This window comes from Tetranychus urticae, chromosome 3 (assembly GCF_039701765.1).
Source record: "Tetranychus urticae isolate SD_2017Ah chromosome 3, NJAU_TeUrti_SD_1.0, whole genome shotgun sequence".
Classification (NCBI taxonomy): domain Eukaryota; kingdom Metazoa; phylum Arthropoda; class Arachnida; order Trombidiformes; family Tetranychidae; genus Tetranychus; species Tetranychus urticae.
This window is the reverse complement of record NC_142960.1, coordinates 8,813,141-8,839,919: the sequence shown is the minus strand read 5'-3', so window position 1 is coordinate 8,839,919 and position 26,779 is coordinate 8,813,141. Positions and strand designations below refer to the sequence as shown.

General features: G+C 32.2%; 7 protein-coding genes and 2 long non-coding RNA genes across 10 annotated transcripts in view; 4 read left to right on the top strand and 5 right to left on the bottom strand.

The window, feature by feature from the left end:
* The window catches only part of LOC107370242 (plexin-B-like), a 65,684-nt gene extending 56,247 nt beyond the window's left edge, over positions 1-9,437 (top strand). The window contains exons 13-17 of the mRNA XM_015938231.3: positions 830-975; positions 1,037-1,142; positions 6,262-6,398; positions 7,047-8,611; positions 8,683-9,437. Of these exons, the coding sequence (XP_015793717.2) occupies positions 830-975; positions 1,037-1,142; positions 6,262-6,398; positions 7,047-8,400 (1,743 nt within the window). The 3' untranslated portion in view covers positions 8,401-8,611; positions 8,683-9,437. The remainder of the gene's footprint in view (positions 1-829; positions 976-1,036; positions 1,143-6,261; positions 6,399-7,046; positions 8,612-8,682) is intronic.
* LOC107370245 (uncharacterized) lies at positions 449-6,267 on the bottom strand. Of its 2 annotated transcripts, XR_001570575.3 has the most exons (8): positions 5,966-6,267; positions 5,790-5,837; positions 5,284-5,582; positions 4,758-5,178; positions 4,381-4,599; positions 1,949-4,324; positions 1,782-1,874; positions 449-1,457 (listed from the first exon to the last, which is right to left on the bottom strand). It is a non-coding gene; the product is annotated as an uncharacterized LOC107370245 (long non-coding RNA). The 2 variants fall into 2 exon arrangements; XR_001570579.3 differs by lacking the exon at positions 1,949-4,324.
* Positions 9,438-9,791: 354 nt separating the features above from the next.
* On the bottom strand, positions 9,792-10,695 carry LOC107370244 (uncharacterized). The gene is made up of 2 exons (XM_015938232.3): positions 10,620-10,695; positions 9,792-10,551 (listed from the first exon to the last, which is right to left on the bottom strand). The coding sequence occupies exons 1-2, from the start codon at positions 10,657-10,659 to the stop codon at positions 9,887-9,889; spliced, it is 705 nt and encodes a 234-aa protein (XP_015793718.2). The 5' UTR covers positions 10,660-10,695; the 3' UTR covers positions 9,792-9,886.
* Positions 10,696-15,000: 4,305 nt separating this feature from the next.
* On the top strand, positions 15,001-15,599 carry LOC112539689 (uncharacterized). Its single transcript, XR_003083680.2, has 2 exons — positions 15,001-15,085; positions 15,151-15,599. It is a non-coding gene; the product is annotated as an uncharacterized LOC112539689 (long non-coding RNA).
* Positions 15,586-18,102, bottom strand: LOC107370263 (UNC93-like protein MFSD11). The gene is made up of 8 exons (XM_015938253.3): positions 17,893-18,102; positions 17,267-17,448; positions 17,094-17,173; positions 16,747-17,025; positions 16,584-16,649; positions 16,372-16,479; positions 16,128-16,305; positions 15,586-16,051 (listed from the first exon to the last, which is right to left on the bottom strand). Exons 1-8 carry the CDS (start codon positions 17,992-17,994, stop codon positions 15,748-15,750), a joined length of 1,299 nt encoding a protein of 432 aa, XP_015793739.2. The 5' UTR covers positions 17,995-18,102; the 3' UTR covers positions 15,586-15,747.
* A 1,081-nt stretch (positions 18,103-19,183) lies between these two features.
* On the top strand, positions 19,184-19,960 carry nudC (nuclear distribution C, dynein complex regulator). The gene is made up of 2 exons (XM_015938240.2): positions 19,184-19,433; positions 19,516-19,960. Exons 1-2 carry the CDS (start codon positions 19,262-19,264, stop codon positions 19,869-19,871), a joined length of 528 nt encoding a protein of 175 aa, XP_015793726.1. The 5' UTR covers positions 19,184-19,261; the 3' UTR covers positions 19,872-19,960.
* Positions 19,961-20,102: 142 nt separating this feature from the next.
* On the bottom strand, positions 20,103-21,263 carry LOC107370254 (plexin-B-like). The gene is made up of 2 exons (XM_015938241.3): positions 21,085-21,263; positions 20,103-20,414 (listed from the first exon to the last, which is right to left on the bottom strand). The coding sequence occupies exons 1-2, from the start codon at positions 21,261-21,263 to the stop codon at positions 20,240-20,242; spliced, it is 354 nt and encodes a 117-aa protein (XP_015793727.2). The 3' UTR covers positions 20,103-20,239.
* A 138-nt stretch (positions 21,264-21,401) lies between these two features.
* On the top strand, positions 21,402-25,776 carry LOC107370251 (putative delta-1-pyrroline-5-carboxylate synthase). The gene is made up of 9 exons (XM_015938239.3): positions 21,402-21,634; positions 21,760-22,389; positions 22,740-23,121; positions 23,187-23,330; positions 23,401-23,756; positions 23,916-24,111; positions 24,202-24,510; positions 24,587-24,682; positions 24,756-25,776. The coding sequence occupies exons 2-9, from the start codon at positions 21,775-21,777 to the stop codon at positions 24,932-24,934; spliced, it is 2,277 nt and encodes a 758-aa protein (XP_015793725.2). The 5' UTR covers positions 21,402-21,634; positions 21,760-21,774; the 3' UTR covers positions 24,935-25,776.
* A 608-nt stretch (positions 25,777-26,384) lies between these two features.
* The window catches only part of LOC107370257 (uncharacterized), a 42,525-nt gene continuing 42,130 nt past the window's right edge, over positions 26,385-26,779 (bottom strand). The window contains exon 6 of the mRNA XM_015938245.3: positions 26,385-26,708. Within this exon, the coding sequence (XP_015793731.2) occupies positions 26,534-26,708 (175 nt within the window). The 3' untranslated portion in view covers positions 26,385-26,533. The remainder of the gene's footprint in view (positions 26,709-26,779) is intronic.

The window sequence follows — 26,779 nt, the reverse complement described above, 5'->3', positions numbered from 1 at the left end:
ATACATTTTTCATCAAAGTTATTCACATTTTCACTCCCACATTTTATCGGCCTTTTCCTTCATCCTTTTTCACTTCTCTAAAGATGATGATGATCGCATTTCATTTTTTTAAACATATTTTTTCATCTTTTATCGTCTTCCTTCTCTTTATCAATTTACTTTTTCCTTTTGTTTGAATTAACATGAAAAACTTGGAAACAAAATCTTTTTTGGACACCAATTGACCGCCCATTGTCATGGACATCATAGGGTTCCATTGTTATTTGACTTTACTTTTCTGTCCATCAGATTAGTTTTGATGTAACCATTATAATGATAATGATAATATAATCAGTCAAACAAAACTAAAATGAAATGAAATGTCAAATGGAGGAAAGCAAAATGAAACTCAACATTTGGATTGTAAAATTTTGCTAACATAGACTTGATTTTTTGAACTTCAATAAAATACTGATTCAATTGATATTTTTCAATATTAATTTGATATTTTCATTTTCGTTATTTAATAACATCAAAAATTGCAATAAATGTTCCAAATGTATCCATTGCAATTGAAAAATGTCTTCCTCTTCAAAAGCTGGTTTGGTATCAAATTTTTCCAATTCAAATTGTTGTTCAGAAATTAATATACTAAAGTAAATTGAAAATTTGTCGCTCATTGTCATTTCTCTGGTTAACTTTTTCCATTAATATTGGAATGTTGATTCCATTTGAATGGTGAAATGAAATTGCCAAATAATGTAATTGGTAACCACTTGGAATGATTTCGGTTGTCAGTTGAGTCAAAGCTTTTACTTTGTACTAATTGCTTCTTTGATTCGTTTTGTAGATTTATCCACTTTCTGGTCCAATCGAGGGAGGAACTTTGGTTACAATTAAAGGTTCCAATCTTGGGTCGAGTGTTGATGAAATTAAGGATAAAGTCGCCATCGGAGGAATCCCTTGTACTCCGGTTGAGTATAACGTCTCTGTCAGGTAAGTCTTGTGAAGGAATCATTTTATCCTGGAATCTTCATTGGATTTTTCATCTCTACAGAGTTGTATGTCGAACTGGTCCAAGTCCAACTGGACCTTATTCAGCCAACATTGTTGTTGGTAATCGAGCTGGAGTGACAAGAGCAAATGAAAATTTCGTTTACAAGGTAAGGATCATTAGCTTGCTTTTTTTGTTTCCTTCAATTGGCAACCTTTTAATACGTTTAACACATCAACAAACCATGTAATGAAAGAAGCGGTAAAGAGACGGATAATGTGTCTGAATGATAACCTATGTATAATGATAATGGATAGGGGAAGATGGAATGAAATGAATAAAAAAAGTTTAAACAAATGCACATAAAGGTTGATTCATTGAGCTGGTCAAAGTAAAAGCTTGATGAGTTTTGTTTTCAGGAAAGTTATTTAATGATTCAAGTTCCATTGGGATGCATCAGGTTCATCACTATATTTAGATTTTCCTGGAGAGAGAAGAAGAAAGAAAGAGAAAAATGAAATAAATAGTTTGTAAAGCAAACCGTTGTTGATTATAATGATGATGATGCCAAAGATGAGCAAGAATGAGAATGGAGATTGTTTTAGTGTCTCCTTCAATTAAGACTATCTAATTAGGGCTCATCAAGAGGCTCACAAATTTGTTCAAAACTAATTAAATAGTTTGATGAAAATTAAGTACTGCTAATGGTTTGCTGAATTTGAATAGTTGAAGAGAAAGATGAGAATGATGGTAATGATGATTATGATGAGGACGATGGTGAGGGTGGAAAGCAATTGAGCAGCCATACTTAGGGATAGATGGAGGCCAATGAGGAAACATGAACACAGTCAATGAAATGCCAGTGACAATGAATGATTGTCCAGTTATCCATGAATGTCTCCTGTTGAAAAAGGAAAAGGAAAGACGCAAAATTAGTAAATAATTAATAATAATATAAAAAGATGGGAAAATTACGTTTGTTGCTGAAAACAAATCTAGTGTCAATGGTAATGATGATGGCGGTGATTATGATGAAAGTAAATGAAGTTATATTTAATCATCATTAACACTGGTTAATCCAACAATAGACTTCATAATGGTATATGGTTGGTAATTTAGTGATAAATAGATGTTAAAAAAGCTCTGATTAAGTGACCTTCTTTTGATTTAGGATCATTTAATTAACATCTTGATTAGCAACCTTAACACTTGAATTTTGATTAATTCAATTTGCTTCTCTTTTTACAATAAACAATGAAATTGTCAAGGAAGGGCAACATGTTGTTAACAATGGTCAAGTCAATTGGGTTGCATTTTTAGAGGTAATAACAAACCAATGTTGTTAACCAACAATACATTAAATGCAATTGAGTAAATCTAGATACAAAGAAAGTCAATTATTATATCAATCATTAATGATTTTAATAAGAGATTTGATTTGCTTTTTTTTATCTTTCCATCATTAAATGGCATTCAATGGAGAAACAGTTGAATGATCATGTAAACAGATTTTTATAGCTATTAAACTGGTGTTAACAGTAATCTGTTTTAATTTCAATTCTGTGTAGTAAATTATAACTGTTTACTGATATCTACTATCAATAAACATTAATATATGAGAGGGAAAAAAAGGAGAAAAGAAGAGAAAAAGAACATAGAATTGATCAAAATTGATTTACCTTGATATGTTATTATATTGAAAAGAGGTTCAATCAAATTCCCTTGTGATTGTTGATAGTCATTAATATTATTATCAATGGAAACTGTTTGTCTCTCTTTATTAATAATATCAACAAGAGGAAAAACAAGCAATAATAATAGCAATAACAGTATAAAATGTGAACCATAACAAGACAAAAAGTAAAGCTAAACAACAAATTAACAGGTCAGTTGTTTTTATTGATATCAGCTACACTTTTGTCTGTCCCTTTTGGGTTCAATAGTAAAATGAAATTGCTTTGTTCTGGGAACAAAAACCAATCAACCAAAACTCTGGAGTGAATAAACTATCATTATTATCAGTTCCATTTTTTTCATCATCAAAATAATATTCAAACATTTTCCCATAGAAACCTTTGAAAGGTTTCTTCATGCTTATATTTGAGATTGAAGATGGAAAGCAACTGAATGAATCTTTGGGCGACTAGCAGTTTAAATTGTTAACAATCAAATCTGGTTCTTTTTGGGTTATTTTTTGGTTAACAAAGGGTTTGGTTAAAAGGGAGTGAATAAGGTAATTGTTGTAAATTATCATTGGAAAGACAAATGATTGGATTAAATAAAAATTAATATTTTTACTTTAGCCATTTGCTATTATTAGACTTTAGGTTTGTCAAGAAGTCCAATTTTTACCCAATTTTGAAATAAATTAATATTGAGGTTAGAATTGAGTTTCAAGTTTGTACCTAAATTTGATTAAATGGGTATTTTACAATTGATTGAATGATTGTTAAAGGTTGTAATTAGTTTTTCTTACATTAATCTTGCAATTAAATTATATTCCATGAAAGTAATGTAAGTTAATTTGGTGGAAAGTGAAGTTGATTGAGGTTTGGTATTACTGAAGAAGGGATGAAAGACGCAAGGAAAGGGAAATTCAATTTGAATGAGAATTGAATTTGAACATGATGGAGAAAAGGTTGGAATAGTCTGAAAGGCTTCTTTTTTAACCAACACTGGCAAAAAAAGCTAACGTAAGGTCAACAAAATTGATTTGATACCAATGGTTAGCAATTGAAAATAAGTTTACACTCCATCATTAAATTGATTGTAATCAATTGGGTAATTCAACGATTGATCTTGAGCCAATCTTTTCTCATTCCAATTGATTTTCATCAACTACTATTGTTAGTGATTTGGAGTAAAACAGAAAATAAAACTCAACAAGAATAGAAAAGTCAATTGTAAACATTTCTATTACACGTTTTGAAGAAATTATTTACTGTTTATCAACAATACAAAGACTGAGGAAGAGAGAATTGTTCCTAACATGTAGCCAGAACTTTTTGTTGGTTGATAAATAAACCTTGGTTAACCTGGTCTAGTTAAATTTGCTTTTAGTAAAATGTACAAAATAGACATTATTTCATCAATATCGATCAGGGAACAACAGTGATGAGGTTAATGTAGTTTGCACATGATGGGTACCTTAAGGAAGGAGGAAGCGAGAAACATGATCTTGAGAATCTTGAATGAACCAGAAGGTCAGCTAATCAGATTAATTGCTAATTGACTGGCATTATGTTGGTTAATCCATTTTGTTAATCAAAGTAAGGCAAGATTTAGTTTCCTCTATTGTGTTAGGCCAAAGAAGAAGGGAAAAAGCCATGCTGCTACCTGAATATACATAACCTAAATAGAAATACAAAAGAAGGTTAAAATTGCTTTACATGGTACATGCTCATTACCTGAATTTTTGAAGAAACAACTTGCAACATGTATTTGCTCAATCATGTGTTCATCAGATTCTCGTGATCCTTTTAAATGCTCTTTAAGTCTTTGTCATACTCTTTTCCTTGTGTTTTGTCTTCTTCTTCTTCGTATTCGCCTTCATCTTTTTTCTTCCTTTTCTCCGATTTATTGTATAACATTATTATGTTCCCTTGGAACGCAAAAACTCAATCAACCTGAAATGAGAAGAAAATTGGATGAGATTAACATGCCACACCAATGGTGTTAATTTGAAACTTCTGAAAATGAACAAATGAAAGGCAATGGAGAAGAGGGAGTGAAGGAAGAAGAAAAAATTAAGACAGAAAAGGCTATAAGTAAACAAGAAAATTACCAGAGAGGGAAATTCAGGGAGATGATGAAGGTGAAAGAGACAAAAAGATGTAAAATCTGTACCCAGATAGATAAACAGAGGAAAGTGGGGAAGTTAATCAAGGAAAACCATTTTGTATTTAATCCAAGTGATTACACAGAATTGTCATTGGTCTCAACATTTTTCCATTCCACTAATCAATGGTAAGAACCCAATTTGGAAGCATAATCAACTGTAAGGGTTAAAATATGCTGATCCTCGTCTCTGTTCATCATTTACAGAGTATACAGAATGTTTCCATCAGGGAAGAAGATAATCTCTTATGCGCATAAAAACTCAATATGGATAAAACATCTGTATTTTGAATTAACCGCTCAATTTATGCGCATCATTAGATTAACCCACTGATTGAAACCATTGGTACACTTTGTATGTTAGACATCTGAAAAAGAAGGGAGAAATAAAAGAAAATAAATTGAAGATTAAAGAAAAGTAAACGAAAGTAGAGAGGTGAGGAGCGAGGTATAAAGGTCAATATTGTACATACACAGGAAATTTATCTCGGTATGGTTTATGTTATTCAACAAGCATAAATCTGTAAAGTTGACAATGTATTCGCTTTTTGTTTCGCGTCCAGGTCTTTCATATCTTTAACACCTTTTTTCACTCTCGGTTGATGTGGCCATTGTTTTGCTAGTTTCCGGTTAAGGCTTATTATTTATATGTGCGAGGATTGGAAAATATAAGCCATTTGGGTTTTAATCCGATTGATTATGTGATGAAAAAGAAGAGAGGAGAAAGTTGAAACCACTTAAAATAAACAATAATCATATCAGGCAAAAAAATCTGTAAATGATGAAAAGAAATAAAGAAAATAATGAGAATTATGAGGATAAAGATGAAGAGGAGGAGGAGGGTGGAGTAGGAGGAGAAGAGAAGATGGAATGAAAAGAAGGCAAAGAGGCAACATTAGATTATTAAGTGTGAATAATAGATTATATTGTATATGTGCTATTATAATATCAAAAAGATTTAAGTAATCACAATACTTACTTTACTTTTAATTTGATTTTCCGTTATACTCATTGTATTATCGTTATTCTGTAAAAGAAGAGAGGAGAGGAAAAGGCAAGCAAAATGAAGGGATAAGAGTGAAAACAGTAAAAAAGTCGCATAAGAGTGTAATCATCTATTGGTAATGAGTTTAACTGGTTAACTCATTTACTCACACTTCAATTAAGACTGTAAAACTGTTGTTAATTTATGTTGATGTTCATGTATTAGATGATTTGTGTTACGGACTTTTGTTTCCTATTTACTCAAATCATTTGCACTTGTCAACAGTATACGCAATAAAGGGTTGGCCAAGAGATAGAACCAAGTGTATTTTGAACCAGAAGCGGAACAAGTCAAACTATTAAATGTTGATTGTTAAACTTGAATCCTTCCAAATGACCAAATATTTAATCAAGTATTTAATGCAATGCTTTTTTTGCTTGTCTCTTTTTTGAATTTCAAATTAAAGGCTGTTCAATTGATGGACGTTAATCCTAAGGTTGGACCTCAATCTGGTGGAACTCATCTTTACTTGGCTGGTTCCAATTTCAATATTGGATCAAACATTGAAATCTATCTTGATGATATGCCCTGTGATATAAAAAAGTAAAAATAATTAATTGATTATACATAATTAGGCATACATATTTCATGGAAAAGCATTAAATGAAAGAAAAAAAAGAAAGATATTTATGTAAGAAGAGGGAAAAATATGCTTACTCAGAACATGTGATAATGAGACTCAAAAAATTAATGGATCCAATTGTCTTTGTTAATGGCTTAGTTAATCACCCTTAGCACTGTCGAGTCAATAGCTGTCCAATTTTTGCATAATTTAACCCAGAGAAATTATTTAAACAAACACAATTAATAATACCAGAGGCTGCTCCACATATGACTGATCGCAAATTCCTTTGCGCTGCGTACGATGAATTAAATCCACAATGTGGATTCCACATTGAAAAGACTTAAATTTTTAATAAACAAACATCTTTAATGAGAAAAACTAAAATGAAATAAAATCTGTATAGATTAATACAAATAAACAAAAGAAACAGCCGTTAACAATTTAAAATGAAAAGACGGTTAACTTATGACAAAGAAAACAGTCAACCTTATGACATCATATCATTAAGAAAAGTAAACAAACGCTACCTAATGAGTGTTGAAGGGATGAAAATAAATTTTTTTTATTTGAAAATTTTCCTTTAATTGTTATAATTTATTGATTTTTTTAATCTCTTTTTTTCGCAGATCCATGATTGCCAATCGTCAGGTTACATGTCGAACTTCACCTTCTCTGACTGCTCCTTATTGGGTTCAAAAGTTAACCCTTCTTCTTGATGGTGCCAACCTAACCTTACCACGCCCTTATACTTATGGCAAAGATCCAACCATTCATTCCATTTATCCGAACAAAAGTTATATCTCAGGTGGACGATTAATCTATGTCACTGGAAATCATCTATCTTTTATCGCACAACCTCGAATGATTATTAAACATTCATCCAGAATTATTGGCAAAAGTTTGTGTCTTCCAGTCAATGATACTCTTATCAAATGTCCCGCTCCTTCAATTAAACCATATCTCGAGTCATTTGCTGGACCACAAGCTACTTCATCATCATCTTCAATGACTGCTCCATCTTCTGAGACTGGTTTCGATTCCTCTACAACAACATCCAATGAATATTCTCGTTTGATCTTGTCACCTTCACACCATGATCTTCCTAGATCTGATCATCTCCATGCTCGTCCTCATCTTCATGGTCATTCCTCTCATGCTCATCTCATTTTTGAAATAGCCTTTGAAATGGATTCGGTTGAAAGTGTCACTAATGTCCGGGATAATTTTCCGTCCGTTGATTCAAGCCTCCATTATGTACCTGATCCAGTTTTCCGGTCATTTGACAACGATGGTATCAAATTGTATACAGGAGAATCTTTAGTCATCGATGGAGATAATCTGAGACTGGCTGCATCTGAAACTGACGTGAATGTTACAATTGGCAATCGCCCATGTAATTTAACATCACTAACAATGAATCAGTTAGTTTGTTTACCACCAACCGAGGCTTATGCTATGAGCTCATATACAGATTTATTTGGTCGATCAACTGAAACCAACTTACCAGTAGTGGTGGTTGCAATTGGTAACAATATAAGGAAACAGGTTGGCTTTCTTCGTTATGATGCCAACTCTACTCACGAAGTTCCATTCATGTTTATTGGTTTAACATCAGCAGCTGGTTTACTGCTCTTACTTTTCAGTTTAGCAATTTTGGCTTTTATTCGTAATAGATCGTCCAATGTTGCCAAAGAATCGGTTGATCTCAAACCACGATCACTTGGTCCTGCAATTGGTTCCCATCCATTACCCACAACTATTCCAACACCCATCTATTCAGCTCGTCCACCAACTTCACTATCAACAGCCACTACAATGATTGCCGGTGCTAGCTGCTCAACTCGTACTTTGAATCGTGCTCATGCTGACCATATTTATGAATCCATCGACAATTTACCAGCAATTCGGTATTCATCCAAAGTCAATCTTGATTATACTTATTTTGGTCACCCAGCCGTCAATTACATACGCCGAGTTTGATGAAAACCTAAACAAAAAACCTTTTGTTTCCTATTTAATCCCGATTCCAGTAGAGTATAAAATACTCATTTCTTGGTAACCAATTATTACATTCACCATGGCAATCAAAAGATATTTTTCAACTTGATAGGGACATTTGGTTACAATCGTCTCCAATCAATGTTCTGATTTATTATAAACTGGTGCTGGAAATGTTAACTGGACATATCAGGTAAGAATAAAGTGAAGAAAGTCTATTAAAATTATGAAGTCTAACAATTTTTCTTTTCTTATCTACTTTAGGGTAACAATTATTTTACAAAAGCTGTAAAATCAAACATTTGATGATTATTCAAATTATCTGGAATTTTATATGGAAATACGTTTGCCAATGGATAATTCAATTCTGAATATTCCAAAACTAAAGAGATGATATCGGGATTAAATGGAAACTGCCAACATGAAGATGAAAATGGTGAATTGAAGCTCCTTGGGATTCAAATGGATGAAAAAATAGCCGCAAAATGCTTGAATATATGTACATTGTTTAAACCAAAGTCTATTTTGCATTAACCAGAAAAATGGAATGATTATTTCATCTTGAATGTTTATAATCCTTTTTCGCCGAATTTCTTTTGCTGCCTCTTCAATCATTCTAATCATCCTCATCATCCTCATCATTTTCACTTTTTACTCTAAATTATACAAAGTCAATTTAAAAGTCAATCAATTTGTTTCATCATCATTCATTGTTGATGTAATTTATATTGTAAACTAAAGTCAAAGAAAAAGATGAACTGTGATTGTTTAGATAATTCAATAATTTACAATTATATCTTCCTTGTATCTAAAGGAATCCCTTTTCCACATTCAGTCTTCGTTTTTTCTTATCTGTGAGAAGGTTCATTGTTACCTTCATCTCTTTTCTTGTCTGTCAAAAAAACGAAAAAACAAATCAATCCAAGTGTAAATAATTGTACATAAAGTTGCCACAAATAATGTAATTAATAAATACAAAGACAAACTGATTAAAAAGTTTGCTTTTTGAAGATAAAAAATTTGATATTTCAACAATTCTTCATAATCCATGAAACCGTAAATCAGTTGAATCTAGTCTTTGGCAAAAATCTTCCTATCACATTTCAAGATTGGCCGTCGATACTTTGAATCAATCATGTAATAATTAAGTTAAACAGTTACAAAATAAATGAGTGTAAAGCTTAGCGCAAGAGTACTGGAATTAAATATCAACAAGTTTTAGCTATGAAATTGCTAGATTTTAATTTCGTTTCAGAGCGGCTTTTCTTTAGACCCAATTTCAATATTATATTTTGCTTCATTCACGAGATATTTATTCATGAAAACTGCAACTTTATTCATTTCTCTATTTTTCAATAGAATGGACGAAAGAATTGCTGTGAATGAATAAAGTAATATTTTATTGCTATTTAATATCTTGAGTTTTAATCATGGAATGATCAATTTGTTATTGACCCAAACACAATAATCACAAAATAGCCAGAAATTGTCTATAAAACATGTCAACAGTTTGTTTAAATTCAACCAAAATATCGTGCAAAACTACTCTGTAATTAAAGACTGATTCTGTTAATGCAGTTGCTCTGCTGGTAATATCTTCAAGATTACGAACTGTAGTCTGAGCTAAAATTCTTATTTTCTCCTTTTTTTCAGTCGAATCGTATTTCTTGACATCACTTTGGTACATTTTTAGAGATGCAGACAACTTGGATTTAACAATGTTGAAAGAAGGAGAATCGATAACTTTGATTTCTAGTAAAGCGTCTGGAGTGTCTTTGGTCAAATCGGGTAACTTCAAGAATTCAAACTCACGGTTAAATGTTTCAGTCAATGAAGCAAATTCCGATATGAAACCTTTCATTGTGTTGTCGTAAGTATCGTCACCTATCACTTGACTATCCTCCATCAATTCAAGATCAGACAAGAGGATAGCGAAACCTTCATGAACAACATTACAGAGGTCGATCTGTTTCTGGTTGATACCGATTGTCGAATTGGAAATAACTTTGATTTGTTCCATCTTGTGATTGACTCGATCCATGAGCAAGTCTTTGACCAAAACAGGACTGTATCTTCCAACAGCGTCGTTGAGGAAATCAACATCTTCAATGTGACTGATACAGTTGACCAAACCTTGATTTAAACAAGAAATTAGTTAGATGACAATCAAAGACAATTTAAATTGTCTGCATTTAACTTACCGATACAAAATAAGGCGACGAAAAAGGCTTTTGAATACATTTTCAATTTGTTTTTGAACAATATCAATGACTGAAAGATGATTTAGAACTGAAATTATTGGTGAATGAATGCTATTTATTATTGTTTCAACTGGTTTCAGCAAGTAAAGCAACAATTATCATGCCTGAACAATGAGCTTGATTGTATTAATCTGAGCGATAATATCTACCGAATTCAATGTTTAAATAAACGTTATTTATTGTTTCACAAATCAAATGCCCTTGGCAGGATTAGATAATTCATTATTAGGGTGGAATTAACAAAAAATTTCAAATCAGAATGAAAATTGTCATCGACAATTTGATCATTAACCTGAACCCTATTTTGTCTGACCATTTTTGACTTGCTATTTCATTGTATAATGTTGGAGGAAAGTATTTCATTATTATTTAAGAACTTTGAGTAAATTTTTAGTCCTGATTAATCCATTAGATGATCAACAAAAGTTACTACTACACAATGCAATGGATTAATTAGACTTGCAATAATCAAGAGAACTATCGAAAGTAGTGTTCGATCAACAGTTTTATCGTTGAAAGATAGCTCTAAACTATGCATCTATTAGCCTCATGAATTTTATTATAATAACCACACTAAAGAATATCATTGAAATTTTTCTTCCTTCAATCTGGTTGCTACTAAAAAAGACACAATTGTTACATTTAAACACAATTGTTGCACAAATGCTAGAAGATGAACGGGTAAAAACAGGCAAAAATGAATTTGTACGCCATTCAAACTCTGTCAGTTTGTTAAGACACAAAAACTGGGTCCATTTGTGCGATTCAAAGATTTATTTGATGAACAGTTTGCGAGAAAATCGAGTTGAAAGTTAAAACTTCGATCGCTTTTTGTGCAATAATGAAAGCAGATTTTTTTGTCAAACTCATGCCATTTGATGCTACTTCTAATAATCAACCAGAAAATTGGCTTATTTTGAGGAATAACATTTTATTTTTCCTTTAAAGCCGATAAGTTCGATTTTCATTTAAACCGACCACTTTCAGTGACCGCAAGACTTGAAGAGTTGAAACTTATTATATGTTCATAAACATTGTTTGTACACATTCTGGATTGTCTGAGCTCTTCAAAATCTCGACAGTTCTCTTTATTTTGGATATTGAACCTAAAACTTTGAACCTCGATATTTCGAGAATAGCATCACTTACGATTACCATTTGTTTGCTGATTTAATTCTACACTAATTAACTATCTGATGGAATTAAATAACTATCCATTGGTGCATTCGGGTTATGGTTTTTAGTGTGTAGAGGTACGAATAACAACTTATTTAACAAAACAAACTCATATTAACCCATTTCTTGGTAAATAAACCAATTTTCTGGTTAATGTTGCAAACGTAATGCTAAAAGTACTGCTAAAGGCTGGATCATTTGAGCTAAGCGTTGAGACTTAGTAGAATTGTAGGGGGTAGAAACTGAGTCCATTGGTGCTACTAAATAATTCATACGATGGACAGTTTACGAGAAAATCGAAGTCAAAGTTGAAACTTCGATCGCCTATTGCCGGCTATAGGAGCAGATTTTTTTCACGAAACTTAGCAGCAGCTGTGTAACTTTTAATAAGCAACCGGAAAATGGTCTTATTTTGAGGCATAATATTTTATTTTTCCTTTGAAGCCGATAAGTTCGATTTTTAACTAAACCGACCTATTTCAGTGACCGTAAGAGTTATCTGACTGAATCTTATTTTTTATTTCATGAAAATTGTATGTGCACATCATGGATTGTATTATTTTTGCAAACTATCAATAGTTCTCTTGATTTTGGCCATTGGCCTTAAAAGTTTGAACCTAAATATTTCGAGAAAAGTGGTACCTACAATCACTATTATTTCACCAGACATTTGATTTCATTATGAGCTATAATGTTTTGAAAAATAAAATCCATCAAGTTCCTATGAAAAAAAGCTATAGCATTTTATTACTTATGGTGTCAGATGGGATTTTTGATTTATAAAGATGATTCGTTACTGAACACAAACCTTGATTGTTTGGAAGATATTCATTTTTAAACGTATTGAGTGATATTATATTATAGCCCATAATAAAATCGGATGTTTAGTCAAACAATGATGAATGAAAGTGAAGCCATTCTCGAAATATCGAGGTTCGAAGTTTTAAGTTCTATGACCAAAATCCAAAGAACTGTTGATAGTTTGAAGAGCTCAGACAACCCATGTTGTGTGCAAACATTGTTTATGAACATATAATAAGTTTCAGCTCTTTAAGTCTTAAGATCACTGAAAGTGGTCGGTTTAAATGAAAATCGAACTTATTGGGTTTAAAGGAAAAATGAAATTTTATTTCTCAAAATAAGTCCATTTTTTGGTTTACTATCAAAATTAGCATCAAATAGCATAAGTTTCATGGAAAAATCTGCTATTGTTATTGCACAAAAAGCCATCGAAGTTTCAACTTTGACTTCGATTTTCTCGTGTTCTGTTGGTCGCATGAATTATTTAGTAGCACCAATAGAGCCCGTTTTTATAGCCCAACAAACCCACTAGTTATCAATTCTTAACTCAAATTTTCGAGCCTCCTGCAGTTCTCTTTGCATTTCATTTGCAACTTTAACCAGAAAAGTGGTTTATTTACCAAGAAATGGGTTAATATGAGTTTGTTTTGTTAAATAAGCTGTTGCTCGATCATTTACAGCCCAAATATCGCAACCCGGATTCACTAATGGGAAGTTATGTGATAGAATTTAATTATTTATTGGTAAAGGATTGGATTAGAGAAAGAATGATGAATGAAAGTGAAGCCATTCTCGAAATATCGAAGTTCAAAGTCTTAAGTTCAATTGCTAAAATCTAGAGAACTGTTGATATTTTGAAGAGCTCAGACAACCCATGTTGTGTACAAACATTGTTTATGAACAGATAATAAATTTCAGCTCTTTAAGTCTTACGGTCACTGAAAGGGGTCGGTTTAATGGGAAATCGAACTTATCGGTTTCAAAGGAAAAATAAAATGTTATCTCTCTAAACAAGTCCATTTTCTGGTTTACTATCAAAATTATCATCAAATAGCATAAGTTTGATGAAAAAATCTGCTTTCACTATTGCACAAAAAGCGATCGAAGTTTTAACTTTCAACTCGATTTTCTCGAAAACTGTTCTTCAGAGGAATCTTCAGATCACACGAATGGACTCAGATTTTATGTCTTAATAGACTGACAGAGTCTAAATCACAAACAAATTTATTTTTCTCCGTTTGCACCGATTTATGTGTCAGTGTACGACTCAATTTATGTCAATTTGTGCAAGAATGTAACAATTGTGTTAACTGTGTCTTTTTATTCATAATAACAATCTGGAATAAAGTACAACTCTCATTGATCAGAGTAAATCGGTCCAAAACTTTACCGGACATACTTTAGTCTTGTCTGGGTTTAGTTCAACGCTAATTCATCATTCTAAACCGATAAATAACTGTTTCGCTCCAGCATTATACGATGAGCTCAATCAGTTCTTACTGTTTAAATTGTTAAATTGAACGAATTAACATTGCAAAATGATCAAATTGATTTCGTCCAAACAATTGAAACCTCAGAAGGACCGATTGCATTACCTTGCTTTATGAATTGCAAAACAAAATATAAGATTGGCGAGCTATTAATGGTAACTGAAGTAATAAAATTGTCTCCAAATTTTTGTTGTTTTGGTTTAAATGATACAAAATTTTGAGCAAAGACAAATGTCGAAGCCAGGAACAATAAGATTCGGAATAAACTATCAACTAACGTGATCAGATTAACTGATCAACAGTCAATAGCAATGAACCCGATTTGAATAGTCAAGAATGATCAATAGCCTGAGCTTGAAAGTCTTACCAGTTTTGTAAGATTTTACAGTCAACATTAACTTTCTACCTTTCTGTCTTTTCACCTTTTCACCAACAATTTAATCGTGTTTATCACAATAATCATAATAATAGCATTAATAATAGTAATGATATTAGTAGAAATGCGTAGCTGTTAATAGAAATACGAAATGATATAAAGATTGAAAAATGTAATCATCAGAAAGTAGAGAAAGTAATGATTTGAATGGATTCAATTTTTGAGTCAAAACTTCAGACTGAATCAAAATATGCTTCCATAACCACAGTGAGCGATTTGAAAGGGAAAATCTTGGATTTTTAATTTTCTTCCGGATTCTTTTTCAAACCAACATTGAATCATTGTATCAATGATCAGCATATGACTGAGTGAATGAACCAAGTTATGCAACGCACTTGTAAGGTAATCTGATAATTGTAAACACGATTCATGTGATTCATGAAGCTAAGTATGGATCTTAACCAGTTATTAAAGCCATTCAGCGTTAGCTGGTTTCAGTTTAAAATTTTGATTGAAAAAGTGATCAATAATGAACAGTAAATTTACACAGGCCTTCAGTCTAGGTAAGACATTTTGTTTGCTTTTTGGTTTGTATTTTCATTTTGATTTATTCCAATTTTAAATTTAGATTCACCCAATCGGAGTGAAAAGAGTGACTTTTCGCAACAGGATAAACATAGTAAATCATGTGCAACTAGAGTCAACAATCACTGGAAAACCAATGACAATAAAAGTCAATCCATGTCAAAGTTCAAGAAGCCAGGCTCTGGAGTCGAGTTGGTTGACCAAGCAACCAACTATATGTGGTGATTTGATTAACAGCCAAGTGTTATCGCCATTTTTCGATTAATTAAGTTTTGTAAATTTCAATCAGCATTAAAATGCTTATGGAAATATTTTAATAACCATTTTACCCAGATTTAGTTGGATTCATTAATATTAACTTTTATTGCCTAACAGTAAAGGAAGCTAATTCTTGAGTATTAACTTTTGTTGCCATAAATATTGAAGTATTCAATCTCAAGAGTTGTATCTCATTGCTCAAATAAATAAACGGAAACAATTAACAATTAATTTTTTTATTGAAAACCCGGAACTTTTCAACGACAAGAGTTTATCTGGGTTTATCAAGACAATGATTACTGCTAATAACTTCTTTAGTGGTTAACTTGATGAGTGTAAATATTTAATGTTGTATTCGTTCTCCATGTTGTTCACCACTTGTTCACGTCTCTTCCACTTCTAAACCATCGATTAAGCTAACCGAATCTTTAACCCGAAAACTGAAGAGAAAAGCAGCAATTCCAATTGTACATGTAATTATTAACAAGATGCAATGGAGATGAAGACCAATATAATCTGAAATTAGGAACATGATTCCCATTGATAACGCTTGTATACTGGTTAAAATAGCAAATGGTGGTGCTGCATTGTCCGGATAATATTCAATAATGAATCTGTAAATTTGCGTCTCGATACATCCATCCGCGAATCCAAGAGAAAAGGCATTAATAAAGGCGAGTGTTAAGCTATTTTAAAAGAAAAATATGATTAGTTTCATGTCAAATTAACCAGTTAAATCGTTTATTCTAGTTATGCACTGACCTGGGGTTAATAATTGCTGGATCGTCAGTGTCCATAGTCGATGAATTATTAGGAAGGTTGACGTAAATAGAACCAAATGTGAAAATAGATAAAACGTAAGCAAGTACCAAAATGTATTCTTGTCTCTTCACGCGACGGCTCACAATTAATAATATTCCAGCAGCTATTTGGCCAACACCTAAAAGAAGTGTTCATTTGAGAATTCATTGAATGATTCGATTTTCATTATTTGTAATATTATTACCGATCAGCATTCCAGTTCCACCAGCATATTGTTTCCTATTCACTCCAAATGCTTTTGTGAAACCAACTGATGTAGGATAAATTGAATTGAAAAATGAAAGCTCTAGACCTAAAATTAAACAAAGATAATGTAAGGAACTTTATAATTTAACTGAACTTTCATCAAGTCAACTGAGAGTCAGTGACGATCATTTACAACATAGCTACACTAACCTGTGTAAAAGATAAGAATGACCAGCAAAGCCATTTTCTTTGTAGCCATAAGTTTGACCGATTGCCCTGAAAATAAAAGCATTTGTAATGAAATATTTTTAGCACTTGAAATAGCATGATAACATTAGTGTGAGACTAGCTTATTAGTAATCGTTTTACATACCAAATACTTTTAATACTGGTTCAGATTTTTCTACTTCGTCTGGTTTTTTCAAGAAAAATGTTAATATAATGCCAATTATTCCAAACGATATAAGACTCGAATATAATAAAGTTCGCGTGCTTGCTGGTATATGTTCTTTCCCTTGAAATAGATATGCAACAACAACATTGCCAATAACAGCTCCACTGTTCATCGTTAACCACATAATTCCAGAGTCTCTAGTAGCGCTTGCACCATTGCTAGTAAAACTCAGATATGTTCCTTGAGAGCTCCACATAACTATTGAATAAGAGATAATTTGAAATTAAATTGTTTACACCGAGAAAGAAATAGGAAATTGAAATTACGCGATGTTGATATTCCTGAGATGACGGTGGCAATGTAAAGTCCATATTTGAAGGGAAACAAAAAAGTGCCCAATGCAAGACTATAAACAATCAGTTGAACAAGACATGGTAATCAAAAACTGGTCAAATTAGAAACAACCTTAGATTGTAAAGAAATCTGAATCTGTAGTTACTTGAAACCGAATGCTCCTAAGGCAAGAGTTCGTTTAGAGTTGACCAATGAAATCAATGGCGGAGTAAACCATGAAAAAATTGCATTAGTCCAATTAAGTATTACAAAACTGATGTAACCGCTCCATTTGAATCCATTCCAAGCTTGTTTATAGTCATCATTTATTGAATCCGCTACCAGCTCCTGAAATTGATATAAAAATAAGAATTTTAAATGTTGTTTGACTTTGAACTTTGACATTGAAGCTATAACATTGAAAGCTTAGATATTGGAAGATTTAAGCTTACCGGTCATAGCAAAATCTTTGGGTGTTAATTGTAACATCCTGAAGATAAATAAATAAGATAACTCTGATATTTAATATCAGAATGTTTGGTGGTACAATAATTAGTAAATTATTTATAAGATATAAATAAAATAATGCAAACCAAAGATGGTTTCTAAGCTCAAATGATGGTAAAGATAGGATTCATGATTGGCATATTTTTAAATGTTTATGTAAATTGCTGTTTCCTAGATTCCAACATATTTGACAGTTGAAAAAATGAATACCAAGTTTTAGTTTTGGTCAGGCATCAGTCAAGAATGGACCAGTCAATATGGTTAAAATTTGAGAAATAGTCTTACCTGAATATTGTAGGAAGTATAGAATGGAAGTGTTATAAAAAAATAAACAACACTAAAGAAAATTATTGGCTTCAATGGAAGGATTTCATCGTCTGAAGGCATTTTTTGAAATTTAACATCTAATATTTACTAATTTTTTCAATAAACTTTTAAACTTCAATCCATGAACAAAGAAGAAGAGGTGTTTCTCTTTATTAGAGGAGATGAGGACAAAGAGTATACTCTTTGGATGAGGATGTGAAGAAGAAGAGGGACTGGGAATGGGATTGATACACTTGAGTAACTAAAAACTGTTTAATTATGATTGCAGAAAATTACTTGTTTTGTGATTAAGTCCAAAGAGTATAACAAGAGAGCTCATTTAATGTAAAATCACTTTTGCCAATAAATAGTTGAAAAAGTCACCACAAGATGGCGCTGAAGAAGAAATCAAATGTTTTTCAATGTAAAAATATAGCGAACAGAGCCATGCAGCGGTGATGTGCCAGAACTAAAATTCATCTCAACATATATTTTATATGTTAATCTTTGTGCCAGAGGCATCTTGTGGTGACTTTTGCAACTTTTTTGTGATGCCAATTTCCCCATACAAGTGAACCCTCTTCTTACTCTTTGATTAAGTCAAAATATTTATCACAAACATGCGTTGATATTCAAATCAAATCAAAGCGCGCTCAATACAAATTGGATAACTCTAATCTATATTTTTGTTTTTTATTTCAGCAAACTATCATGGTTCATGATAATGGTAGTCTAGCTGAAATCAAAAGGGGACGCTGCATCATGGGCATTGAAAAGAGGTGTTTCAACCGTTATTTGTAATGGTCATGAGTTCAATGATCAATTCATTTCAAGATCGATAGCCGACAAAGCAAAAGATATATTATTATTAACCTTATTTAATCCATCTTGACAAAACTCTTACTGTAATTATTGGTGAAGTGTCATCGTGTTAATCTTGTTATGTAGCTATTAATTGGCAGATCAATGGTGAATTTTGGAAAGAGTTATGTGGGCCAAGAAAATAACAATTGGAACTTTGGATAACTACAGTCCGCTTAAGGCTGAAAAATTGCTGAAATAGATTATCAAATTGTTTTATTCATTATAAAGTCAGTCAATTCTAGCTTAATTAGCTTAATCTAGTCAATATTCAATCAGAAAAGTTACTCAATTGTTTAAAACTGTAATCTAGTTCAAATTAGGCGCCTATGGGTAACTATGGTCTTTGAGATATCATGTTAAACAGCTGTTATTCATCGCCTACCTGAGTGTTTGGTTATTCAGCAGTTAAAGCTTAGCAAATTTGGTTAAACTGGTTGTTGATTTTTATTAATCTTGATTTTCAATTTAACCTTGTGTTTACAACATGGAAACAGAACTAATTCAACCTAATATTGGTAACGGATGTGATTTACCAAACTATCGGTGGACTCAGACGCTTTCTGAAATTGATTTGAGGATACCTCTTCCTGTACCTGCTAAATCAAGAGACATCAATGTTAAATTTGAAAAGACTCATCTCACAGTTGGCTTGAAAGGTTTGTTCTTGGTTTCAGTTAGTTTTTATTTGTTATTCGGTAACCTTGATTGTTTTAAACTTCAATGATTTTGTTTTCTCAGGTCAAACTCCAATCATTGATGGTGATCTTTTTGCCGCTGTCAAACTCGAAGAATGTTTCTGGACGCTAGAAGGACAAACTCTTTGCCTGTCTCTGGAAAAAATCAATAAAATGGAATGGTGGAATAAATTGGTAACCAGTGATCCTGAAATTGATACAAAAAAGATAAATCCAGAGCCTTCAAAATTATCGGACCTTGATGGAGAGACTAGAGCAATGGTTGAGAAAATGATGTTTGATCAAAGACAGAAAGAATTAGGATTACCGACTTCGGAAGAAACCAAGAAACAAGAAATTTTGAAAAAATTCATGCAAGATCACCCAGAAATGGATTTCAGCAATTGCAAATTCAACTAATGTCACACAAATTCACATACATTCTATTGAAATAGAGAAATAAATGAAGTTGCAGTAAGTTGTAATAAATGATTGAATTATCTAAACAATCACAGTTCATCTTTTCTTTGACTTTAGTTTACAATATAATTACATCAACAATTCATGATGATGAAACAAATTGATTGACTTTTAAATTGACTTTGTATAATTTAGAGTAAAAAGTGAAAATGATGAGGATGATTAGAATGATTGAAGAGGCAGCAAAAGAAATTCGGCGAAAAAGGATTATAAACATTCAAGATGAAATAGTCATTCCATTTTTCTGGTTAATGCAAAATAGACTTTGGTTTAAACAATGTACAAATATTCAAGCATTTTGCGGCTATTTAATCACCCCATTTGAATCCCAAGGAGCTTCCAATCAATGGATGAGAACCGATTGCAGGGCGTGGTAAGGTTAGGTTGGCACCATCAAGAAGAAGGGTTAACTTTTGAACCCAATAAGGAGCAGTCAGAGAAGGTGAAGTTCGACATGTAACTTGACGATTGGCAATCATGGATCTGCGAAAAGAAGAGATTAAAAAATCAATAAATTATAACAATTAAAGGAAAATTTTCAAATAAAAACAATTTATTTTCATTCCTTCAATACTCATTAGGTAGCGTTTGTTTACTTTTTTAATGGTATGACATCATAAGGTTGCTTGCTTTTTCTTGTCATAAGTTAACCGGCTGTTTCTTTTGTTTATTTGTATTAATCCATACAAATTTTATTACATTTTAGTTTTTCTCAGTGAATATGTTTGTATATTAAAAATTTAAGTCTTTTCATTGTGTATTTAATTCCTCTTACTCATCGGAATTTGGATCCGTCATGATCGCAGCAGCCTCTGGTCTGGATTTAATCCATCGTACTCAGCGCAAAGGAATTTGCGATCAGTCATAAGTGGAGCAGCCTCTGGTATTATTAATTGTGTTTGTTTAAATAATTTCTCTGGGTTAAATTATTCAAAAATTGGACAGCTATTGACTCGACAGTGCTAAGGGTGATTAACTAAGCCATCAACAAAGACAATTGGATCCATTAATTTTTTGAGTCTCATTATCACATGTTCTGAGTAAGCATATTTTTCCCTCTTCTTACATAAATATCTTTCTTTTTTTCTTTCATTTAATGCTTTTCCATGAAATATGTATGCCTAATTATGTATAATCAATTAATTATTTTTACTTTTTTATATCACAGGGCATATCATCAAGATAGATTTCAATGTTTGATCCAATATTGAAATTGGAACCAGCCAAGTAAAGATGAGTTCCACCAGATTGAGGTCCAACCTTAGGATTAACGTCCATCAATTGAACAGACTTTAATTTGAATTTCAAAAAAGAAGCAAGCAAAAAAAGCATTGCATTAAATACTTGATTAAATATTCGGTCATTTGGAAGGATTCAAGTTTGACAATCAACATTTAATAGTTTGACTTGTTCCGCTTCTGGTTCAAAATACACTTGGTTCTATCTCTTCGCCACCCCTTTATTGCGTATACTGTTGAAAAGCAAAGAGTCAAAGAGTAAAGGAAGAGCTCTTCCTTCTGGCGCCCCCAATAGAGTCGCTTTAAACTTCACAAAATTGTATTGAGAGATGTCTCTTCAATCTACTTTTTGGTTGACAAGTGCAAATCATTTGAGTAAATAGGAAACAAAAGTCCGTAACACCAATCATCTAGTACATGAACATCAACATAAATTAACAACAGTTTTACAGTCTTAATTGAAGTGTGAGTAAATTAGTTAACCAGTTAAACTCATTACCAATAGATGATTACACTCTTACTCTTTTTTACTGTTTTCACTGATATCCCTTCATTTTGCTTGCCTTTTCCTCTCCTCTCTTCTTTTACAGAATAACGATAATACAATGAGTATAACGGAAAATCAAATTAAAAGTAATGGATCAAACGGCAAGGGTCCCTATGAAAATCGAGATGAACTTCATAAAGCTCAACGAATTGTGATAAAAGTAGGAAGTGCAGTTTTAACCAGAGAAGATCAATCTGGATTGGCGCTTGGTCGGTTGGCTTCTATTGTTGAACAAGTTTCTGAACTTCGTAACACTGGTAAAGATGTTATGCTTGTAACCAGTGGATCAGTCGCTTTAGGAAAGCAAAAAATCACTACAGAGCTTAGAATGTCTCAGTCTATGCGTCAAACACTGCGACAGTTAACTACTGAATCGAACCGTGATAACAAGTCTACAGCTCTTCAAATTCGTGCTGCTGCCGCTATTGGACAAAGTAATTTAATGGCTCTGTATGATACTATGTTTACCCAGTACGGTGTTAAAATTGCTCAAGTATTGGCTACCAAAAGTGACTTCCATAATCCTATAAGCCGTATAAATTTAAATTACACTATAAATGATCTATTATACCTTAATATTGTGCCAATTGTCAATACAAATGATGTTATTGTTTCACCAATGATGCCAGATGATCCAGAGATTATTCAAGAACCAGAAACTGGACCAAAAGAGGTAATAATCACTTCTTTAATGAATCTTTATCTTATCCAGACTAGGCCAATACACAACAGGCTTCCAATTAGATTCAGGTTTTACCTTTTAGCTTTACGTCGTTCTTTCACAATTGCATGTACATTGTATATTTAAAATACATCTTTCAAGCAATTTGAGATCTTTCCTTATTATGCCACGAATTGAGTAACTAAAAATTGGGCGATTATAAATTGCAGAAAATTACTTGTTTTGCGATTAAGTCAACATGTTTTTGACAAACATGTGTTGAGATGCAAATCAAATCAAATCAAAGCGCGCTCAATACAAATTGGATAACTCTAATCGCATATTTTTGTTTTTTATTTCAGCAAACTATCATGGTTCATGATAATGATAGTCTAGCTGCATTGCTTTCAGTTGAGATCGGAGCAGATTTGCTCATCATTTTGTCTGATGTTGATGGAGTTTACACTGCCCCGCCTGGTCAAGAAGGATCCAAATTGTTGAATATTTACTCTACAAATGGAGACAGCTCTGTTAGATTCGGAACCACCAACAAAGTTGGGACCGGTGGGATGAAATCAAAAGTTGACGCTGCATCATGGGCATTGAAAAGAGGTGTTTCAACCGTTATTTGTAATGGTCATGAATTCAATGCAATTAAGCATATCGTAAACGGGTTTAAAATAGGAACCTTTTTTACTAATCACCGTCAAAAAAATTCCTCTGTAGAAACGTTGGCGTCTAGAGGTGATTTAATTCAGTTTAATTTTTGCATAAATATCACATTCTGACATTTTCTTTTGTTTTGACAGCTCGCATTGGTGGATATAAATTACAAGCTTTGAAACCTGAAGAAAGATCAGATATTCTTGTAAATATAGCAGATCTATTACTTGAGAAAGAGGCAGAAATTTTGGAAGTAAACAGGAAAGACTTGAAAATTGCTGAAGAGACAGGTTTAAAATTTTTTTATTCTTGACTTGTTTAAATATTTTATTTCATTCTGATTTTCTTTTTCCATTTCAGGTTTAGCGGCTGTTTTAGCTTCCCGATTAAAATTGAATCATGCCAAACTGAAAAGCTTAGCGGATGGGCTGAGATCGATAGCCGACAAATCAAAAGATATATTAAATCGTGTAATTAAGGAAACAATTGTTGCCGATGATTTAATTCTTAAACAAATAACTGTTCCAATAGGAAATATTCTTGTTATTTTTGAATCAAGGCCAGATTGTCTTCCTCAAATTGCTGGTCTTTCAATAGCCACTGGTAATGGTATAATTTTGAAAGGCGGAAAAGAAGCAATTCATTCAAATCAATTTCTTTGGGAAATCGTGCAAAAAGCTCTTTCAAAATATGGCGTTGAAGACTCAGTTGCCCTGGTAAGAGATTCATTAATCCTCTCTAATTTAACGAAATTCGACTCTTGAGTAATTATTGGTGAAGTGTCATCATGTTTATCTTGTTATTTAGCAATTAGTAATTGTTAATTTTCCTTTGCACTCAAAGATAACTGATATTTTTGTTTTTCCTTTTTTCAGGTGAATACCCGAGAAGAGATTGGTGAATTAATAACTCTTGAAAATCATATTGATTTAATAATTCCCCGTGGATCATATGAATTGGTGCGAGGAATCAAGGAAAAAGCAGGGACAATTCCTGTTTTAGGACATTCTGAAGGAATATGTCATGTTTATGTAGATAAAGATGCAGATTTAAAGAAAGCTATTGACATAGGTAAATGATTAGAGTCAACCACCAATTTTTTATTTTCGTAGTACGTTTGTCATGTCTAATTAAATCGATTTTCTTCTTTCGTTCCAACAGTCATCGATTCTAAATGTGACTACCCATCAGCATGTAACGCTATGGAAACACTGCTATTGCATGGCTCATTGCTGAAAAATGACTTCTTTATTAAACTCTGTAGTCAATTGAAAGACAAAGGAGTTACTGTCCACTCTGGTCCCAAATTATTCGCTGCTTTAACTTTTGCACCACCTCCAGCCAGTTCATTGAAAAAAGAGTACGGAAGTTTAGATTGTACAATTGAACTGGTTGCGAATGTGGAAGACGCAATCAATCACATCAATACCTATGGAAGTGGTCACACTGATGTAATTGTAACAGAGAACGGTAATTTTTTTGTAATTTCACAAATTTGTCTTCATATAATCTAATTGCTCATCTAATCTAATATCTTCTCTTACAGATGAAGTGGCTTCTTTGTTCAAGCAAAATGTTGACAGTGCATGCTGTTTCCACAACTGTAGCTCAAGATTTGCAGATGGCTATCGCTTTGGTCTTGGTATGTCTACACAAAAATTTATTATCAATATTTATATTTCTAATTGTAATATCTGTTGTTATTTCTTTGACAGGAGCTGAAGTTGGAATAAGCACAGGAAAAATCCACGCTCGTGGACCTGTTGGAATGGAAGGTCTTTTGTCAACTAAATGGATTCTCTCTGGAAACGGACAAACGGTTCAACAATTCTCTAATGGAACTTGCCAGTATAAGCATTTGGAAGTTGATCCAATGATGAAGAAAATTGATTAAACCACTTTAATTGACTCAACCAATTTCCACTTAATCAATCTCTGTTAGGCTTTTTATAAATCCAATCGGATCAAATATGATGTCAACAGCAATTCTTTTATCAATTTCCAATTCATGATCTGGTGCAATAATGAAACAAAAAGAAATGTTGATAAGCTGATAATCGATGGCAATCTTATTTAGTTTGATGAAGATTCTGGTTTCAATTGACTTTATTGGATTACAAGATTAATAGCAAATTATTACTTAAAAAGTATTTAAGGAAGCAAAATCAATAAAAATCCAAACATGTTCACAATAGGAAGTAAGGAGTAAAAGTCAAAACAAAACAATATTACATAAAAAGATGAAGATAATTGTTTTCAATCATCTCTCGAGTGGACCAAACAAAGCAAAGGATTTTACCGTAATACATCTCGATTAAGCATCTTGATGTAATCAAAAGACCGTAATGTAACTAATCAAGCAAAGAGGAGCAATTTATTTAATCATCTTTGATTTATCAAAGTCTCATCTTTTTGTAACCCAAAGTCAAAAATAATTTACCAATTTAATCAAAATTGAAATGTGATTTCCCCTGAATTTTCAACTAAATGATTTATCCTCAACATCAATCCTCAAACAAACAAACCATTGATTGTTCATCATTTCATGTTTACATACTTTGTTATTACAATCAAATATTTAATTTATACTTTTAATTAAAATCAACTTGCCCAAACAATTGAGATAACCTCGAGTGCAACGAAAATCACAAGTGCCAATCTTTGACCTTTCAATAATGTAACCCACTCAACAATTTATAAACCACATGAGAAAATAATTAAACACTTAACAGCCAATGTTTGGTATTATTGATGTTTACACACCACGTAAACAATTAAATTGAAACAAGTCTTACAAGTCTGATTAAAACCATTAGCAATTTGATCCATCAAAAAACGAACGAAATGCTTGTCACCTTTAATTACCTTTAATGGCCATTGATAATCCAATGCTGACCCATCATTAGGTGAAACAAGATGTAGCCAAAATAATAAAAAGGCCAAATTTAATTGTCTTGCAATAATGATTCTTTCAGCATCATTATAAGTTTGCTTTAGTTGCCTTTCAATTGCCATCAAAATGTGACTACACCAGGCTAAACTGGATTGGCAACATTTATTCAATACAATCAAACGACTCCTTTGATTGTATCAATGATCATTACCGCCTTTTCAACCTTAAAACTAGATATTCACCTGAGCATTGAAAAATAATCAGCCAAAAATGCAAGAGTAATTGTAGCTTTATTATTTACAGCGAGAAAACAATCAAAGTAAATTAATATAATCTGTTAAAATCCTTTGACTATTATTAAAATCTAGAGCTTATAAAATATAAAGTTGATTAAAAGCAAAAACATTTTCCTCTTCTCAAGGCACATTTCAATTAACAGTTTACTTAAAGGTTCAATGAATGTAAAGACAATTTTATTTTGCTTAATTGTGATTAAAAAAGGGAAGAAAAGTACTTTTTCTTTAATTATTTATATATATATATTTAAAGGATGGACAATAGTAACAATAATTTATCTTTGATTTGTATCTTTAAGGTTGGTTAAAAATGTATAACCAATTTGTTTGGTGAAGGAAAAGACCATCTATGGACAGAGCCAATCTCAATAACAAAATGGCTATAATCGAGTGTCTCTTTCCTATCCACAACCGTATATCGAACCGAATTAAGGCCATCACGAACTGCCCGACGCTTTGCCATCCTTAATAACGCAGTTCTGACAGACAGACAAAAAAGAAGCGCAAATGAATGTAAATCAACATTTAAATGAAACCCAAATGACAATCG

Coding starts and splice junctions, on each gene's coding strand:
- LOC107370244 (XM_015938232.3), bottom strand. CDS start 10,659: ATGTATTCAAAAGCCTTTTTCGTCGCCTTATTTTGTATCG. Junction 10,552..10,619: donor CGTCGCCTTATTTTGTATCG/GTAAGTTAAATG, acceptor GTTTAAATCAAG/GTTTGGTCAACTGTATCAGT.
- LOC107370263 (XM_015938253.3), bottom strand. CDS start 17,994: ATGCCTTCAGACGATGAAATCCTTCCATTGAAGCCAATAATTTTCTTT. Junction 17,174..17,266: donor TTAGGAGCATTCGGTTTCAA/GTAACTACAGAT, acceptor GATTGTTTATAG/TCTTGCATTGGGCACTTTTT. Junction 16,306..16,371: donor TGGAACTGGAATGCTGATCG/GTAATAATATTA, acceptor CACTTCTTTTAG/GTGTTGGCCAAATAGCTGCT.
- nudC (XM_015938240.2), top strand. CDS start 19,262: ATGGAAACAGAACTAATTCAACCTAATATTGGTAACGGATGTGATTTA. Junction 19,434..19,515: donor TCTCACAGTTGGCTTGAAAG/GTTTGTTCTTGG, acceptor TTGTTTTCTCAG/GTCAAACTCCAATCATTGAT.
- LOC107370254 (XM_015938241.3), bottom strand. CDS start 21,263: ATGCTTTTTTTGCTTGCTTCTTTTTTGAAATTCAAATTAAAGTCTGTT. Junction 20,415..21,084: donor ATGCCCTGTGATATAAAAAA/GTAAAAATAATT, acceptor TTCTTTTCGCAG/ATCCATGATTGCCAATCGTC.
- LOC107370251 (XM_015938239.3), top strand. CDS start 21,775: ATGAGTATAACGGAAAATCAAATTAAAAGTAATGGATCAAACGGCAAG. Junction 23,122..23,186: donor AGAAACGTTGGCGTCTAGAG/GTGATTTAATTC, acceptor TTGTTTTGACAG/CTCGCATTGGTGGATATAAA. Junction 24,683..24,755: donor TGGCTATCGCTTTGGTCTTG/GTATGTCTACAC, acceptor TTTCTTTGACAG/GAGCTGAAGTTGGAATAAGC.